The sequence below is a fragment of the Anolis carolinensis genome, unplaced genomic scaffold, assembly GCF_035594765.1.
Source record: "Anolis carolinensis isolate JA03-04 unplaced genomic scaffold, rAnoCar3.1.pri scaffold_10, whole genome shotgun sequence".
Lineage (NCBI taxonomy): Eukaryota > Metazoa > Chordata > Lepidosauria > Squamata > Dactyloidae > Anolis > Anolis carolinensis.
Genome location: NW_026943821.1, coordinates 20,455,173 through 20,475,082, shown reverse-complemented (window position 1 = coordinate 20,475,082; position 19,910 = coordinate 20,455,173). Strand labels below are relative to the sequence as shown.

General features: G+C 39.4%; 2 protein-coding genes across 2 annotated transcripts in view; both read right to left on the bottom strand.

Annotated features, from left to right (window-relative positions):
- Positions 1–12,950, bottom strand: part of lck (LCK proto-oncogene, Src family tyrosine kinase) — a 27,741-nt gene extending 14,791 nt beyond the window's left edge. Inside the window, exons 1-6 of the mRNA XM_062962854.1 lie at positions 12,810–12,950; positions 8,772–8,942; positions 6,524–6,608; positions 4,526–4,616; positions 3,236–3,334; positions 1,829–1,932 (exon numbers count right to left, since the gene is read on the bottom strand). Coding sequence (XP_062818924.1) covers positions 1,829–1,932; positions 3,236–3,334; positions 4,526–4,616; positions 6,524–6,608; positions 8,772–8,876 — 484 coding nt within the window. The 5' untranslated portion in view covers positions 8,877–8,942; positions 12,810–12,950. The remainder of the gene's footprint in view (positions 1–1,828; positions 1,933–3,235; positions 3,335–4,525; positions 4,617–6,523; positions 6,609–8,771; positions 8,943–12,809) is intronic.
- Positions 11,391–19,910, bottom strand: fam167b (family with sequence similarity 167 member B). Its single transcript, XM_003228720.4, is given in 3 exon segments — positions 11,391–15,243; positions 19,209–19,263; positions 19,265–19,910. Coding segments are annotated over 3 exon segments (552 nt in total). The 5' UTR covers positions 19,498–19,910; the 3' UTR covers positions 11,391–14,979.

The following is a 19,910-nucleotide window of genomic DNA, read 5'->3' as shown; positions in this document are numbered from 1 at the left end:
CTAAGTTGAATTGGATGAGAAATTCATTGAAAAACTAGAGCAAAATGTGCTGCAATAACAAAGTTTTTGTAGTTGAATAAACTTTTTCCATGTTGGTTATGAGAAAACCAATTAGGAAATGACATTTATAACCCAGGAACAAATATCGTGTTACATAGTGCAATACTACTACAGTAGAGTCTCAATTATCCAACACTCGCTTATCCAACGTTCTGGATTATCCAATGCATTTTTGTAGTCAATGTTTTCAATACATCGTGATATTTTGGTGCTAAATTCGTAAATACAGTAATTACTACATAGCATTACTGCGTATCTAACTATTTTTTCTGTCAATTTTGTTGTGTAACATGATGTTTTCGTTCTTAATTTGTAAAATCATAACCTAATTTGATGTTTAATAGACTTTTCCTTAATCCCTCCTTATTATCCAACATATTTGCTTATCCAACATTCTGCCGGCCCGTTTATGTTGGATAAGTGAGACTCTACTGTACTTCTTTGGCAGAGACAAAGTTGGGTATAAATCTTAACAACAAGTTAACATTTTTGCTAAAGAAGGATAATGTTAAAGGTCTAAAAATGACTGACTGGACACAATTTTTTTGAATATTTACATAAAGCTCAAATTTAAGATAAGACAGTCCAACTCTAATTAAATCATTATTCTCATCTTCTTCAATGTAAATGTGTTTATGTATCCTTTTAATAATACAGTAGAGTCTCACTTATCCAAGCCTCGCTTATCCAAGTTTCTGGATTATCCAAGCCATTTTTGCAGTCAATGTTTTCAATATATTTTGGGGCTAAATTCATAAATACAGTAATTACAACATAACATTACTGCATATTGAACTACCTTTTCTGTCAGATTTGTTTTATAACATGATGTTTTGGTGCTTAATTTGTAAAATCATAACCTAATTTGATGTTTAATAGGCTTTTCCTTAATACCTCCATATTATCCAACATATTTGCTTATCCAACATTCTGTCGGCCCGTTTATGTTGGATAAGTGAGACTCTACTGTAATTTATACTCTGGACACAAAGTATATTAAAGAGTCCTACCAAGTTTAGGATTTTGAACTAAAATTACCAGACTTACTAAAAGGGAAAGATAATAATAGTAAGTATTATTATTATTTTATTTTATTATGACACAGCAAACAAGAAAGATATGCTGGATTTCATATCACAAATGGTTTCATTGGTTTCCTTGCACAATTATTATTATTATTATTACTATTATTATTATTATTATTGTATGCCGCCTCACATATCACACAATCATATAATATCATAAAATAAATAGTTAAGACATCAAAGAATGCATTTAAAAAACAAATTAACAAGTAATGATTTAAAATAGACTTAATTAAAATATTAAACAATCATCCAAGGTGTTAAGAGGTCCAATATAGATGGATTATAATTAAGAGACTTAATATTTACCCAAGGAAAAGAAGAACGGAAGTCAAAATATTTTTATTTTTATTTTTTCTATTCTTTCTATCTTTCTTTTCTATTAAATCATATGTCCCCACTCTGTCATTGTATTCTATACCTAAAACTCCAATAAAAATCTATTAAAAATAAATCCTAACAACAACAACAACAACAATATACTACTACTGATGATGTTTTTGATGATTATGATAATTGAGACTTCTCTGGCCACAACTGTTAGGGTCTCACCAAAGTACTGCTCTTACAGATCCATAGCATGGAGCCATGGCAATTACAGTGGGACTAAACTGCATTAATTCTACCATGTAGATGCACCCCTAGATGTAGTGCTGGGCCTGTTAGCAATTCTCTGTTGTTACCTTTGGTGGATTCGCTTTCCCGGATGAGGAAGGCCCCGTGTGTGTTGCCCGCGGTCAGGAGCTGTCGCTCGGCATCCTTCCTGCTCAGCGCTTTGAAAAACCAGCTGCGAAAAGCAACCAACGCACAGCAATCGTCAGGTTCGGCTCTTGCGACAAAACTGTTTGTATTCAAACCCAACAAGGCCAGAAGCCTAATTCCACCCACCGAAAGCATGCAAGGTTTGCAAAGGCACATTCCCATTATAGTTGGGACATGAATTGAAATGGAACCTTATAGAATGTCTCCCCTCCAAAGACCAACCAAGGTTGACCCTGCTTAGCTTACAACTTCAGATTAGATCTGCACATTTAGGGTAACATTCTAGAAAGAGCATGTTTACAAAGATGCATGCTTATGAGAAACATCAGTGTGCTTGCACTTAAGAGACAAAGAAAGCCAGAGGTGGTTTGACACTTTGATATAATGGGGCCGGGCTGTGGCACAGGCTGGTAGCAGCCAGCTGCAATAAATCACTCTGACCAAGAGGTCATGAGTTTGAGTTCGAGGCCAGCCCTTGTCGGGGTGAGCACCCGACAATTAAAAATAAAATATAGCCCTTGCTTGTCACTGACCTATGCAACCTGAAAGATAGTTGCATCTATCATATATGTTTTTTTGCTCAAAGCAACAGAAGATCAAAACAAAACAAGCAACAGCTATCATATCTAACCTGTTAATAGATTGTATCCATTCTTCATGACTTACTATATAACTTTTATCTTTTTGTACACTGTATCTATTTCATATACAGTAGAGTCTCACTTATCCAAGCTAAACGGGCCGTCAGAAACTTGGATAAGCGAATATCTTGGATGATAAGGAGGGATTAAGGAAAAGACTATTAAACATCAAATTAGGTTATGATTTTACAAATTAGGCACCAAAACATCATGTTATGCAACAAATTTGACAGAAAAAGTAGTTCAATACGCAATAATGTTATGTTGTAATTACTGTATTTACAAATTTAGCACCAAAATAGCACAATATATTGAAAACATTGACTACCAAAATGGCTTGGATTATCCAGAGGCTTGGATTAGTGAGACTCTACTGTATGTATATAATGTATAAACTTCTTTATCGAAATATAACCAGATAAGACCAGAGACATTCACCTTCCTACTGAGCGATTTCCTGGACGGAAAGGGTTGGCAAACCCCCCGGGGCCTTTTTCCAAGGCAAAGCAAGTAACAAGCCCATTGTTCATGTGTATTCAGAAATAGATGATTTCCTGCCAACCCAGATAAACCCAAACCTGTTTGGCCCCCTCTACACTGCCAAGTAAAATATACGTTTTGATAATCTGGATTATATGGCAGTATAGAAAGGGCCTGTGACGTAACCGAGGAAGATTTTCTACTCACGGCTCTTGCTCCAGACTGTTGAGCTTGGCCACGAAGTTGGACGGGATGTAGCCCACTCTCCCCGTGGTCAGCGATTGGGCCTTCCACCACTCCCCAGACCTACGCACGGAGAAGGAAACCCCTTTAATCCCCATCCCAAATTGTCCAAAGAAAGAGGGACACTGCTTGGTCAGTAATCGGACCCCCAAGTCTCCCTTATTTTAAGGTGTCTGCTATTTAAAGATTGGGAAGCTTGTCCCTTATAGGACTCCCAAGGGTTGGAAAACCACAGAAAGCCAAAGACCTTGTGAAACTTTGGATAAAGATTGCCCATCCCAATAACAATCATGTTCCATGACCATTTCTGCACCGGTTGGACTTTTCCTAGTTAATTTGACATTGACTCAAGGTTTCTCCCATCCCAAATTGCTCTCCCACAAATCTGCAGCACTTTATCAGTTACCTCGAGTTTACAACTTTATATAATGTGCACTTTACCTAGCCTCTTATTCCAACTTCGCTGTTTTTAATTCCATGTTTTATTAAGTCTGTTTTTTATTTCTATAGGTTAATGTTTAAATTTTATAATTGTGTATGTTTTTGTCTATTGATGTATTGTATATTGTTATTGTTTTTATCCGGGCTTGCCCCATGTAAGCCGCCCTGAGTCCCCTTTGGGGGAGATGGAGGCGGGGTATAATAATAATAATAATAATAATAATAATAATAATTATTATTATTATTATTATTATTATTATTATTATTATTATTATTAATATTATTATTATTACTAGCTGTGCCCAGCCACGCGTTGCTGTGGCGTAGTCTGGTGGTGTTGGTGAGAACTTGTTGAGGTAGTGGTGGTATTGAATGTCTGTTGTATGGTTGTCTTTATGTTTAGTATTAGATAATCTGTGGAAGAGGCCTAAGTGAGGCCTAACTGTGCCTGTCCCCTGGGCTGAGTAGGTTGCTAGGAGACCAAGTGGGCGGAACTTAGCCTTGTAACTGGCAGCAATTGAATAAAAACAATTATTCCTCTCCCTCTAATTAGGACTTAATTTTTCTCTTCTTTTTGTTGTATCAACCTAGAGCCGTGAATGATGGGTTGTGTTGTCAAATTTCGAGGTTGGGGGGCCTGTAGTTTTGTTGTTTTGTCCGCTGCCCTGATGCCATCACTCTTTTATATATATAGATTATTATTATTAAACTACAACTCCCAGAAAACCCTAAGCCATTGCAGTTAAAGTGCTGCCAAACTGCATTAACTCTACAATGTAGACGTGCCTTTGGTTGACCCATCAAGGGACTTACTCTTCCAGGACCCGCAGCTGTTCTCCCGTTCGGAGCACGAGGTCACCTTCGTGGGTCGAGTCATAATCATACAAGGCAACCACCAGTTTATCTTGATAAGAAAATAAAAGAAAATTAGCATTTGCCCCAAAGATGAAAGAGGCTTCGGTACCTATAGGCTATTTCCAATTTATAACAACATGAAAGCAAGAAGAAAATATCTTGGGAAAGTTTAATTAGAAGAGCTTTGCCCTTGTCTTCCTCTGGGGCTGAGAGAGTGTGACTCACCCCATTGGGCTTCATGGTTGTGCAGGATCAGAAATTGGATTACCGTATATACTCGAGTATAAGCCGACCCGAATATAAGCCGAGGCACCTGATTTTACCACAAAAAAACTGGGAAAACATTGACTCCGGTATTAGCCGAGATACCAATAAAATTACATTAATTGAGACATCAGTAGTTTAAATGTTTTTGAATCTTTACATCAAACTGTAATTTAAGATATGACTCTTCGACTCTGATTAAATCATTATTTTCATCTTCTTCAATGTAAATGTGCTTATGTATCCTTTTAATAATAATAGAGTGAAATAATAAATGTAATAGTAATAATAAATGGAGTAAAATAATAAATGTAATAATAAATAGAGTAAAATAATAAATGTATTAATAATAATAAAAATAGAGCAAAAATAAATGTAAAAGTAACAACAATAATAGAGTAAAATAATAAATGTAATAATAATAATAAATGGAGTAAAATAATAAAATAATAAATGTAATAATAAATAGAATAAAATAATAAATGTATTAATAATAATAAAAATAGAGCAAAAATAAATGTAAAAGTAACAACAATAATAGAGTAAAATAATAAATGTAATAATAATAATTAATAGAGTAAAATAATAAATGTAACAATGCCAATAATAGAGAAAAATAACAAATATACCATATATACTTGAGTATAAGTCGACCTGAATATAAGCCCACCAGGACCCCCACCCGAGAAGAGTTTTTTTTCAGTCCTAAAAAAAGGGCTGGAAAACTAGGCTTATACTCGAGTATATACAGTATATGATAGTGTAAATGGGGCCTCATATAATCCAGTTCAAAGCAGATAATCCGGATTATATGGCAGTGTAGATCCAGCCATGGGCTTCATGTACACTGCCATAAAAATACAGATTATCTGCTTTGAACTGGATTATATGGCAGTGTAGACTCATATGATCCAGTTCAAATCAGATAATCTGGATGATCTGATTTGATAATCTGGGTTAGATGGCAGTGTAGATCTAGCCTCAGGCCCCTTCTACACTGCCGTATAAAATCCAGAATATCTGTTCTGAACTAGATTATACGGCAGTGTAGACTCATATAATCCAGTTCAAAGCAGATAATGTGGATTATCCGCTTTGGTAATCTGGATTGTGTGGCAGTGTAGAAGGGGCCATACATGCATTTTGGATGCATGTACACCAGGCATGGGCAAACTTCGGCTACTTTTGGACTACAACTCCCACGATTCCTAACAGCCTGTAGGAAGGGCCAAAGTTTGGAGGGCTGAAGTTAGCCCATGCCTGGAACCACTTTAACTGCTGTAACTCAATGCTTTGGAATCACGAGAGTTGTAGTTTTGCAAAAAGGCACTACAACTCCCAGGATCCCATAGCATTGAGTCATGGTAGTTCAAAGTGGTGCCAAACTGCATCCATTCTTCTATGTAGATACACCTTTTAATATGCAGGACAGCATTGGAGATACAGATACAGCCCTGCCATTATAAGGAACACATTAATGTGAGCATCAGCTTCTCTTAAGGTCCTTTTTGCTTGGCATTGCCTTAAGAGACCAAAAGTATCAGATCCTAGTTCTTTCCTTCTCTTCTCTTGAAAGCGAGATGGAGGAATCTCTGTGTGAGAGCGTCGCCTTGAAAATATGTGTTTTATTTCACTTCCATTTCTGCTGCCCGAAGATGGAAGAGGAGGAAGGACGGTGATAAATACAAATACCTTGAAGAGGTGAACTGGGAGGAGGCGTCATTCCATCGGGAGACAAAAGAGGGTTGTAAAACTCGGAGCCGTTCAAAGCCGGCCTCTGTAAACAAACAAACAAATAAACAAACACCAAAGATTCTTTCATGCCTTGAAAAGTGGCTGCAATTATACTACACTAGGCTTATACTCGAGTATATACAGTACTACCCTGTTTCCCCTATAGGCAGTGTGGAAGAGGCCTAAGTGAGGCCTAACTCTGCCTGTCCCCTGGGCTGAGTGGGTTGCTAGGAGACCAAGTGGGCGGAGCTTAGCCGTTTAACTGGCAGCAATTGGATAAAAACAATTATTCCTCTCCCTCTAATTAGGACTTTATTTTTTTTTCTTTTTGTTGTATGAACATAGAGGCATGGATGAGGGGTTGTGCTGCCAAGTTTAGTGTTTCTGAGACGTGTAGTTTTATTTTTTTGTCCTAGGCCAAAATTTCATTACCCTTTTATATATATAGATTTCCATCATTCTTTCTGATGTTTACTTTGCATGGCAAACTCTACCTGAGTGTGCTTACCAAGGCCATTTTAAACTGTGGATTTTAAATTTGCATTTTATTAGTGGCTGATGATGCTGTTTCATGTTATGTTATTGTCGTTTGTAATGTTATTGATTTTAATGAGTTACGCTTTAATCTGTGGTTGGTTTTAATTTGTTGTTGGATTGGGAGTGTTCTCCATGCAAGCCGCCCCAAGTCCCTCTGGGGAGATGGAGGCGGGATATAAAAATTAAATTATTATTATTATTATTATTTACACAAAGACAGAGTATGACACAGCAAACAACATCTATATGCTGGATTTCGTATCATAAAATCACAAGTCTAACACTTCCCAAGTGTTTAGGACTGTGCGATGTAATTATTATTATTATTATTATTATTATTATTATTATTATTATTATTATTACCGGTATGATTATTATTATTTGAAACACAACAAGATGAGTCCACAGCAGACACTCTGCTGACTGTTGTATTGGATCACACGTCGGACACTTCCCAAGTTGTTGTTGTTGTTGCTATTGTTGTTGTTATAATTGCCATGATAATTTTTATGTCTTTTAATCCTTTTGCTCTGTGTTTTTTAATAAATTGTGTTTTAATGTTCTTGTGTTTTATCTAGGTATTTTAACTGCATTGTACTCTGCTTTGAGCTATGAGCATAAGTGGGTAGCAATTGTTGTTGTTGTTGTTGTTGTTGGAGTTACAAAGTCTTGAGCCTCCTCTTGTTCCTCCCCAAACTACAATTCTGAGGATTACATTGTGTTATTATTATTATTATTATTATTATTATTATTATTATTATTGACACAACAACATAGTATGACACAGCAAACAAGATAGATATGCTGGATTTCATTTATTATTATTATTATTATTATTATTATTGACACAACAACATAGTATGACACAGCAAACAAGATAGATATGCTGGATTTCATTTATTATTATTATTATTATTATTATTATTGACACAACAACATAGTATGACACAGCAAACAAGATAGACATGCTGGATTTCATATCACAAAATCACAAGTCGAACACTTCTCAAGTGTCTAGGATTGTGTGATGTATTTTCGGATGATGCGGGCAGTCTGTTATTGTTATTATTATTGTTATTATTATCATCATCATCATCATCATCAGGTTTACAAGGTCTTCAGCCTTCTCTTCTGCCTCTCCAAACTACTAAAGGATTCCATCATAGTATTATTATTTGATACACAACAAGATTAGTACACAGCAAACAAGATCACTATGCTGTGATGTAATTATTATTATTATTATTATTATTATTATTATTATTACCAGTATGATTATTATTATTTGAAACACAACAAGATGAGTCCACAGCAGACACTCTGCTGGCTGTTGTATTGGATCACACGTTGGACACTTCCCAAGTGTCTAGGACTGTGTGATGTATCGATTGTTATTATTATTATTATTATTATTATTATTATTATTATTATTATTATTATTATTATTATTATTATTATTGGATTTACAAGGCCTTCAGCCTTGCAAACCTTTCCCATGTTTTCATGATAGAACCAATTAGGAAATGACTTTTATAACTCAGGAATAAAAACATATTACAGAGTGCTATTTGCCATACCAACCTGGCTGGGTCTGCCAAGCCTGGAGCCATCGCAGTCCAGGTGGTATCAAACTGCATTAACTCTCCAGTGCGGATGCAAGGGCTCTTACCTGGGGCTTGGTGCCCGGCTCGATGGGGTAGTGGCAGGTCTGGCAGATCTCCAGGTCTCCTTCCTCCCAGCCCTCATCCCAATCCAAACTACAGCAGCATCCCATGCTTCTGGTGCACGACGGAGACGCAAGGGACACTGAGGTCCAGCTCCCCGAGCAGGCTTTCGCCTTCTGCAAAAAAGAGAGAAGAGATATTTAAAAATCAAAAGGGAGCGTGCTTGCTAGAGATTCCCGAAAGACCTGGGCAGAGCCAAGGAGACGAGACCAACACGAGCCATGCAATAGGGTGCATTGAAATTGCTCAATGTTACTAGTAGCGAGCACCCGCTGTTAGCTCCAGCTTCTGCCAACCTAGCAGTTCGAAAACATGCAAATGTGAGTAGATCAATAGGTACCGCTCTGGCAGGAAGGTAACCGCGTTTCATGCAGTCATGCCAATGGCCACGTGACCTTGGAGGTGTCTATGCACAACGCCGGCTCTTAGGCTTAGAAATGGAGATGAGCACCAAACCCCAGAGTTGGACACGACTGGACTTAACATCAGGGGAAACCTTTACCTTTACCTACTAGTAGGTTAAACCGCAGAGCGGCTGAACTTGCTGACTGAAAGGTCGGTGGATCGAATCCGGGAAGCGGAGGTGAGCTCCCACTGTCAGCCCCAGCTTCTGTCAACGTAGCAGTTCGAAACCATGTAAATATGAGTAGATCAATAGGTACCGCTCCAGCGGGACAGTAATGGCAATCCATGCAGTCATGCCGGCCACATGACCTTGGAGGTGTCTACGGACAACGCCGGCTCTTCGGCTTAGAAATGGAGATGAACACCAACCCCCAGAGTCGGACTCAACTAGACTTAATGTCAAAGGAACACCTTTACCTTTACCTACACTGCCATTTACAATCTGAATCATCTGCTTTGAACTGGATTATATGGCAGTGTAAACTCAGGGCCCTTCCACACAGCCGTATAACCCAGAATATCAAGTTAGAAAATCTCACAATATCTGCTTTGAACTGGGGTATCTGAGTCCACACTATATATCCCAGTTCAAAGCAGATAATGTGGGATTTTATTGAGCTGTGTGGAAGGGACCTGAGTTGTATATACCGGTGTAGAAGAGGCCTCATATAATCCAGTTCAAAGCAGATAATGTGGATTATCTGCATTGATATATGGCAGTGTAGAAGGGGCCTTAGAAACAATTTGCAAACTCGCATTGCATTGCAGGAGCGGTGAAATCAATCACATTTTATCCTCCACATCTGAGGGCTAAAGGGATGTCAATGCAGTGACCAAGAGGAAACCCACAATCTCTGCCACAAACTCATAAACCTTGACGCTCTAAAAATATACATTAATGGATTTCAAATTCATTTTATTCTTTTTATTAATCGACTTTATTTCTATCCTGCTTTTCTCCTGAGAGAAAAACTCAAGGCAGCTAACTGTAAATATAAAATAATAATGCAAATAAATAGGCAAGTGTGAATGTTGCCATTGGCCACCTTGATCAGCATTGAATGGCCTTGCAGCTTCAAAGGCTTCCTGCTTCCTGCCTGGGGGAATACTCTATTGAGAGGTGTCCGTTGGCCCTGATTGTTTCCTGTCTGGAATTCCGCTGTTTTCTGAGTGTTGTTCTTTATTTACTGTCCTGATTGGTAGAGGTTTTTAAATACTGAAGCAGCCAGGCTTTGAAGCTGCAAGGCTATTCAGTGCGAATCACGGTGGCCAATGGCAACATTTACACTTGCCTCGAACAGACAAGAGTCCTTTCCCCCACAGATATATTTATATTTCTTATATTTATATATTTATATATTCACAGATATATATATATTTCCCCCACTTGCCTAGTTTCAGCCTCTGAGGATGCCTGCCATAGATGTGGGTGAAACATCAGGAGAGAATGCTTCTGGAACATGGCCATACAGCCCGGAAAACCCACAGCAACCCATTATTATTAATGTTAATATTAATATTGGCTGAGCATATCTGTTCTGAAAAAAATGTTGTTGTTGTTATTATTATTATCATAATCATGCTTACAGTAGAGTCTCACTTATCCAAGCCTCGCTTATCCAAGCTTCTGGATTATCCAAGCCATTTTTGTAGTCAATGTTTTCAATACATCATGATATTTTGGTGCTAAATTCGTAAATACAGTAATTACAACATAACATTACTGCGTATTAAATTACTTTTTCTGTCAAATTTGTTGTATAACATGATGTTTTGGTGCTTAATTTATAAAATCATAACCTATTTTGATGTTTAATAGGCGTTTCCTTAATCCTTCCTTATTATCCAAGATATTCGCTTATCCAAGCTTCTACCGGCCCGTTTAGCTTGGATAAGTGAGACTCTACTGTATATAAACCCCACTTGCCTAGTTTCCAACCTCTGAGGATGCCTGCCATAGATGTGGGTGAAACATCAGGAGAGAATGCTTCTGGAACATGGCCATACAGCCCGGAAAACCCACAGCAACTCATTATTATTAATGTTAATATTAATATTGGCTGAGCATATCTGATCTGGAAAAATTGTTGTTGTTGTTGTTGTTATTATCATAATCATGCTTATTTGGAATTCCAAAATCTAAAATATTCCAAACGCCATTGTTTTAACATTCATTTTATTAGAATTTCACGGCAAATTACAAATGGAAAACGAAAACAAAATCCAGCATCTTTCAACTCGTTTGAAATAGCGACACTTTTGTTTTATTGCACAAAATGACTAAAAACATTGCATATAAAATGAAATACAGGCTATGAGTATAATATATACATAACATATATTAATTTCCTGTTTAGATTTGGGCCCTACCTCCAAGAAGTCTCAGTTTAGTATGTATATCTGCAAATAATGGTCTTCCAAAACCCAAAACAAAATCCCAATTTTCTAGTTTCAAGCATTTTAGAGAAAAGGGACTCAAGCTGTCCATTGCAAGCAAAGATAGCGCCAAAAATATTGAAATATCAGAAGTGTTGCATTTAGATGGACAGTCGAAACAGAGTTGGGAACAAAGGGGCAACTAAGGTGAATCTACACTGGAGAATTAATGCAGTTTGACACCACTTTAACTGCCAAGACCCAATGATATGGGATTCTAAGAGTTGTAGTTTGGCACTCTTTGGTAGAGAAGACTCAAGGCCTTGCAAAACCATAACTCCCAGGACTGCATAGACTATACAGATTGGATCTACACTGCCATTTAATCCAGTTTCATAATGCAGATGCACTGCATTGAGCTGGATTATTCAGAATGCTGATTAGCTGCACTGAACTGGATTACTCAGAATGCAGATTGAAGTGGATTATATGGCAGTGTAGACAAGGGATGGATCTACGCTGCCGTATAAAATCCAGATTATCTTCTTTGAAGTGGATTATATGGCAGTGTAGACAAGGGATGGATCTACGCTGCCGTATAAAATCCAGATTATCTTCTTTGAAGTGGATTATATAGCAGTGTAGACAAGGGATGGATCTACGCTGCCATATAAAATCCAGATTATCTTCTTTGAAGTGGATTATATGGCAGTGTAGACAAGGGATGGATCTACGCTGCCATATAAAATCCAGATTATCTTCTTTGAACTGGATTCTATGGCAGTGTAGACAAGGGATGGATCTACGCTGCCATATAAAATCCAGATTATCTTCTTTGAAGTGGATTATATGGCAGTGTAGACAAGGGATGGATCTACGCTGCCATATAAAATCCAGATTATCTTCTTTGAAGTGGATTATATGGCAGTGTAGACAAGGGATGGATCTACGCTGCCATATAAAATCCAGATTATCTGCTTTGAACTGGATTCTGTGGCAGTGTAGACTCACATAATCCAGTTTGAAGCGGATAATGTGGAATATCTGCTCTGGTTTATATGTCAGTGTAGATCTAACCTTGCATAACCCAGTTCAGTGAGGTTCATCTGCATCTGGGCTATAAGCCATGAAAGTGGTACCAAACTGGATTAATCCTACAGTGTAGATGCACTCTGCCCCAGATTTCCCCCTCCGTCACTTACCTCTCAGCGAGGCAGATGGGAGCCCAGTTCTCCTTGGGCCTTAACACTGAAGAAGGAAGGAGATATCTTCCTCATCCCACTATCGAATTAATCCTGTTTTGTTGGGAGTGCGGACGCCTTTCTTTCTCTCTTTTTCTCTCTTTCTCTCGTTCTTGCCACCTTCTCTGCCGGTTTCCTGCCTTCTGAGGTCTTTGTGCAGCAAAACAGTTCGAGAAACCTGATTCTCAGCACTGCCTTGACCACAAAAAGTTCCAAGACGACTCTAAGGGTTTCCTGCCAACTTCAAACCCAATCCGTTAGGTAGTTTTTGTGCCTCTGTGCGTACATCTACATTGTAAAGTTAATGCGGTTTTATACCACTTTGACCACCATGGCTCAATGCTATGCAGAACTGGGATTTGCAGCTTGGGGTGGCATCATCCAGGGAGCTAAAGATTATGAAAAACTGTAAATCCCAAATTCCCATCACATTGAGCATCTACACTGTGGAATGGTTGCAGTTTGTCACCAGTAGCTCAGCGCTCTGGAAACTTGGGAATTACAGTTTTATAAGGCCTTTAGTAAAAGTAAAGGTAAAGGTTTCCCCTGACGTTAAGTCCAGTCGTGTCCGACTCTGGGGGTTGGTGCTCATCTCCATTTCTAGGCCGAAGAGCCGGCGTTGTCCGCAGACACCTCCAAGATCATGTGGCCAGCATGACTGCATGGAGTGCCGTTACCTTCCCGCCGGAGCGATACCTATTGATCTACTCACATTGACATGTTTTAACTGCTAGGTTGGCAGAAGCTGGAGCTAACAGTGGGCACTCACGCCACTCCCCGGATTCAAACCTGCGACCTTTCAGCCTGCAATTTCAGCAGCCCAGCGCTTTAACACACTGCGCCAATGGGGGCTCCCTAAGGCCTTTGGCAGGGCGTTAAAGTGCAAACTATAACTCCCAGGATTCCATAGCATTGAACCATGGCTGTGATGAAGGTGTATTGGGAAAATAATACTTGTATTGGAAACTATATATTGAATGTAATAATGTTAAGAAATAGAAATAGGAAAATATGTAATCACCAGCAGATTGTGTGCGTAGCCTTAAAATACATTCTGTCTAGCAATAGATGTCTCCCCATAGCAAAGACCAAAGTTCACCCTAAGTGTCAGAGACATATGTTAAGTGTCAACAAGAATAGATACAGTAGAGTCTCATTTATCCAACACTCGCTTATCCAACGTTCTGGATTATCCAACGCGTTTTTGTAGTCAATGTTTTCAATATATCGTGATATTTTGGTGCTAAATTCATAAATACAGTAATTACTACATAGCATTACTGCATATTGAACTACTTTTTCTGCCAAATTTGTTGTATAACATGATGTTTTGGTGCTTCATTTGTAAAATCTTAACCTAATTTGATGTTTAATAGGCTTTTCCTTAATGCCTCCTTATTATCCAACATATTCGCTTATCCAACATTCTGCCGGCCCGTTTATGTTGGATAAGTGAGACTCTACTGTAAGCTAATGGACAAAAGACAAATTAAGGCTTTTTGGGATGTCAAGATAAGACCTGGCCCCATGAGGGGAGTGCTAATGGCTCTCTGACAGCTCAGATAAGGGGGAACTCCTTAATTAATGAGAACCCCTAAAAGCTGAGATGAGAATTCCAGAGATAGGGCTAATGGAGGGTCAGAGGTCTTGAAGTAGTTTATATTTTAGGAAAATGCAAAGATAGCTTTTTAGTAAGTGCAAAGTAAGACTTTTTTGACACTAATTGGTGATGGATAATACCTATGTGACGTAGATGGAGGCAGACCGAAATAGTATATACGGATCTGTGTTTCTTTGTCTTGTACCCTTTTTTTCCGGGAGACAGGAGGGTCTATATTCTCACTGGCCACTGAGAATAAACGTCATTTTTTCTACAGCCACCGGAACTCTCTTTGTCTCATTTCCTCAAACCTTTGTCTGCCATTTTAAGGTAAATGACCCCCGGGCCTTAGTTTGGGGACCCTTGGTGTAGATGCACCCATGGAGGCATAGTGCCATGGATACAATATCAAAGGCATGGAAAGGGAGGAAAGATGAAAGGAAGGAAGAGAGGGACCAAGGAAGGGAGGGAAGGAGGAATGAGACCCCCAATGTGCATTTTTTTTTGCATTTGCCTCTGCAAAATGACTGTTCAGCAGAGGGAGAACCGCCGGGCGTTGATGTTCATGCGCGTGAGGCCGATGTGCTTGAGGGGCGTGGAGAGGAGGAAGGCCATCTTGGGGGGGATGTTGCAGAGCAGGTCGGAGTCTTCCTCGCAGCCTTCCAGCTCGAAGGTGGCGTCGTCCAGCATCTCCTTGTGCTGGTGGCAGGCCTGCTCCACCTTCAGCCGGTGGATCTGGGCCCGGAGGGACATCAGCTGCCGGGCCAGAGAGTGGTCCACCGCCTGCATGGCCCGCTGCGGAAGAGGAGGAGGAGGAAGAAATGGAAAATGATCACTCACAGTGATATAGATGACATGAGAGATAACACCAAGAGCGATCCTTTGAGAGGCCAAAAAGTCCAGTTTATTATTTTCAGCTGAGTCTCTGGAAGTGGGATCTCTTCCAAAAGCAAACCAGAGCTCCGATCAAGGCATTGACATTGCCTTTTATACATTTTCAGACAAAGAACATGCTTCTACATACATCTCGTCATTAGTACGTCACTTCACATGCTTACATACATGAGCATAAATATGCACGATCAGCATTTTTCTATCTAAGCACCCTAAAGCCTGTAGCAAGTCACAGACACCAAGAGAGATCCATCAAGAGGCCACTCTTGACCTGTCAAAGGTCTGCTCTCCCTCTAATGGAATGTACATATTTATTATTTATTTATTTACAGTATTTATATTCTGCCCTTCTCACCCCGAAGGGGACTCAGGGCGGATCACATTCCACACATATAAGGCAAACATTCAATGCCTTGCCATAGAACAAAGACAAAGATAAACGCAGGCTCCGAGCTGGCCTCGAACTCATGACCTCTTGGTCAGAGTGATTGGTCTCAGCTGGCTGCAGCTGGCTGCTCACCAGCTTGCGCCACAGCCCCCCTTCTCCCTGTCCTGCCAGCTTGTACATTTACACAGAATCTAACACAGAGAAAGTCTGATTTGTCTACATTTCAGTGCTTCTAATGTGCATACAATCTATGTCTAAAAATTCATATTTTCCAGTTCCTCATCAACAGGTTCATTGCATAGAGTTGGAAGCAGCACCCGAAGGTCATCCAGTCCAACCCCTTTCCGCCATGCCAGGAAGACAACATCCAGGCCGGGCCAGGCTGTGGCGCAGGCTGGTTAGCAGCCAGCTGCAATAAATCACTCCGGCCAAGAGGTCATGAATTTCGAGGCCAGCCCATATCATGGTGAGCACCCGACAATTAAAATAAAAAATAGTCCCTGCTCGTTGTTGACCTAAGCAACCCGAAAGATAGTTGCATCTATCAAGTAGGAAATTTAGGTACCACTTAATTGTGGGGAGGCTAATTTATGACAACATAAAAATCATCCAGCCGCCGTTGGAATGAGGAAGTTGCCATCGCAGTGGACGATGAAGCAGCTACTCCCCCTGTGGCCGGAATCAAGCATATCCTCAGGAAGCTGGAGAAGGTTTAAATTGCCTCTGTGTCTGTTAGTTAATCACCTAAATTAGCATTGAAAAGCAGGAAGAAGATTGTAGATAAGCTTTTCAATGCTAATTTAGGTGATTAACTTATAAATGATTTTTATTGAAAAATTTTACAAATTAAATCTAAAGGGAAAAAAGAGGGGAATGGGTTCTAAGGTAAAACTGGAGAAGGGAACAAAGTGTGGGTATGGGGAAATGTGGCTACAAGTATTAATAAACTAAAAAATCAGAACAGTATATAAAAAGCAACACTCTGAAAACAGAGGATTTCCAGACATGAATCAATCAAGGGCAGTTAACGACTCTAAACAAAGGATGCCCCAGAGGCAGGAAGAAGACAGCAGAAAAGCTTTTCAATGCTAATTTAGGTGATTAACTACAACATTAACACTGACCTCTCTCACCCTAGACTTTCCACAGATATATACAGTAGAGTCTCACTTATCCAAGCCTCGCTTATGCAAGCTTCTGGATTATCCAAGCCATTTTTGTAGTCAATGATTTCAAAACATCATGATATTTTGGTGCTAAATTCATAAATACAGTAATTACTACATAGCATTACTGCGTATTGAACTACTTTTTCTGTCAAATTTGTTGTCTAACATGATGTTTTGGTGCTTCATTTGTAAAATCATAACCTAATTTGATGTTTAATAGGCTTTTCCTTAATCCCTCCTTATTATCCAAGATATTCGCTTATCCAACATTCTGCCGGCCCGTTTATGTTGGATGAGACTCTACTGTACCACTTATATGTGGGGAGGCTAATTTACGACACTATAAAAATAATCCAGCAGCTGTTGGAATGAGGAAGTTGCCGTTGCAGTGGATGATGAAGCAGCTGCTCCCCCTGTGGCCGGAATCAAGCATACCCTCAGGAAGCTGGAGAAGGTTTAAATTGCCTCTGCATCTGTTTCTGTCTCTGTCCTATGTTTATATGGCATTGAATGTTTGCCTTATATGTGTACAATGTGATCCGCCTTGAGTCCCCTTCGGGGTGAGAAGGACGGAATATAAATACTGTAAATAAATAAATAAATAAATAAATAGCAGAAGTGAGTTGGACTGGATGGCCCTTGAGGTTTATTTATTTATTTATTTGCTACATTTATATCCCGCCCTTCTCACCCCGAAGGGGACTCAGAGCGGCTTACAAATTAAATTTACATACAATATTATATTAATAATAATAATAATAATAATAATAATAATAATAATAATAAGTTTATTTGTATCCCGCCTCCATCTCCCCCGAAGGGGACTCGGGGCGGCTTACAGCAAAGTCAAAATCAAAATTATATTAGCATAGTACAATACTGGTAATAAATTACTATATTGTACTCTATCAATATACTGTAATATTATTAGTAATATTACATGTAAAATATAATATATAAATAATAAATTTATAAATTTATAAAATACTAGCTGTGCCCGGCCACGCATTGCTGAGGCGAAGTATGGTGGTATGGGAAATAAAGTATTGAGGAATTGGTGGTAGTTAAGGTAAAGGGTCAAGGTTTTCCCCTGACATTAAGTCCATTATAAATGTGTTATATAGCTTGAGTCTACACTGCCATATAATCCAATTAAAATCAGATAATCTGTATTTTATAGGCAGTGTGGAAGAGGTCTAAGTGAGGCCTAACTCTGCCTGTCCCCTGGGGTGAGTGGGTTGCTAGGAGACCAAGTGAGTGGAGCTTAGCCTTCTAACTGGCAGCAATTGGATGAAAGCAATTATTCCTCTCCCTCTAATTAGGACTTTGTTTTTCTTTTCTTTTTGTTGTATGAACGTAGAGGCATGGATGAGGGGTTGTGCTGCCAAGTTTAGTGTTTCTGGGATGTGTAGTTTTGTTGTTTTGTCCTAGGCCGAAATTTCATTACCCTTTTATATATATACTAGCTTAGCCCAGCCACGCGTTGCTGTGGCGTTGTCTGGTGGTGTTGGTGAGAACTTGTTGAGGCTGGATGGCCATCTGTCAGGAGTGGTTGGATTGTGTCCTCCTGCATGATATAAGGAAGTTGAACTGGATGATCCTTAGGGGTATCTGCTAACCTTAGGAATGTATTATTATTATTATTATTATTATTATTATTATTATTATTATTGAGAGGCTGGGTGGGCTGAGTAGGTTGCTAGGAGACCAAGTGGGCGGAGCTTAGCCTTTTAACTGGCAGCAATTGGATAAAAACAATTATTCCTCTCCCTCTAATTAGGACTTCATTTTTCTTTTCTTTTTGTTGTATGAACGTAGAGGCATGGATGAAAGGTTGTGCTGCCAAGTTTAGTGTTTCTGGGATGTGTAGTTTTGTTGTTTTGTCCTAGGCCGAAATTTCATTACCCTTTTATATATATACTAGCTTTTCCTGGCCACGCGTTGCTGTGGCTTATGGGAATCCTTTGTTGGCCAGATGGAATAGCAGTGAATAGCCTTGCAGTCTCAAAGCCTGGCCGTTTTCTGGAGTAGCTGGAGCTTTTTGTTGTATGAACGTAGAGGCATGGACGAGGGGTTGTGCTGCCAAGTTTGGTGTTTCTGGGATGTGTAGTTTTGTTGTTTTGTCCTAGGCCGAAATTTCATTACTCTTTTATATATACTGTATAGATAAGATAATATATAAATAATAAATTTATAATAATTTTATAATTTATAAATAAGTTCCTTTCCAACCTACTGACCTAGAATCCACAGGGTACCCAAAGGTCATCTAGCCCAACCCCATTCCGCTATGCCTGGATCCTACTCACCAGCTCTGCCCGGAGCCACTCAAAAGCCTCTCCGATGCTGGGGAACCCACAGACGGCCTTCTCCGGTGGGGTTGGGTGGCCTTTTTCTGTCCCGACGGCCTCTGGGTTTTGCTTCTCAGGCCAGGTCCTGAGACCAGGAGTTGCTCTGCACATGGGCCTTCCACTCCAAATAGGAGGGCCGCCGGGTCTGCAGCTTCAGCTTTGCCGCCAAGGCCTTGACGCTGTCGAGGTCCTCTTCCTCTGGGTTCGAGTCCTCTTCGCCCAGTTCTTTGAACCTCACCAGAGCCATAGCACAGCTTTGCAAATCAAAATGTGTTTGCAAATCATGTGCTCTTCCCTTTCTGCATGCATTTTTATATATGCATGGCCCAGAGCTGTTTATTCCAGGGACAATAAAGACCTTGGGATCTTTTTTTAAAAAGGCCGGAAATTTAATTATCCAGAGGCCAATGACCCAGGCTCTTTCGATTCCTTTTTAAAAGTGGTATCATTGTCTTTAACTAGGAGGAGACACCCAGTTCTGTGAAAAGGAAGTTTCAATGAGGACATAAAGGAGGATAAGCCGGGTAAAGTTTATACCGTAAAGTCATTTATTCCCCTGGACACTCCTTCCTTTCCTGCTTCTATAATTATCTTAGAGCCGTTATGAAAAAAAAATCCTCCACCCAGATCTGTATTCAAAGGTCGGTGGCATCCCATCGC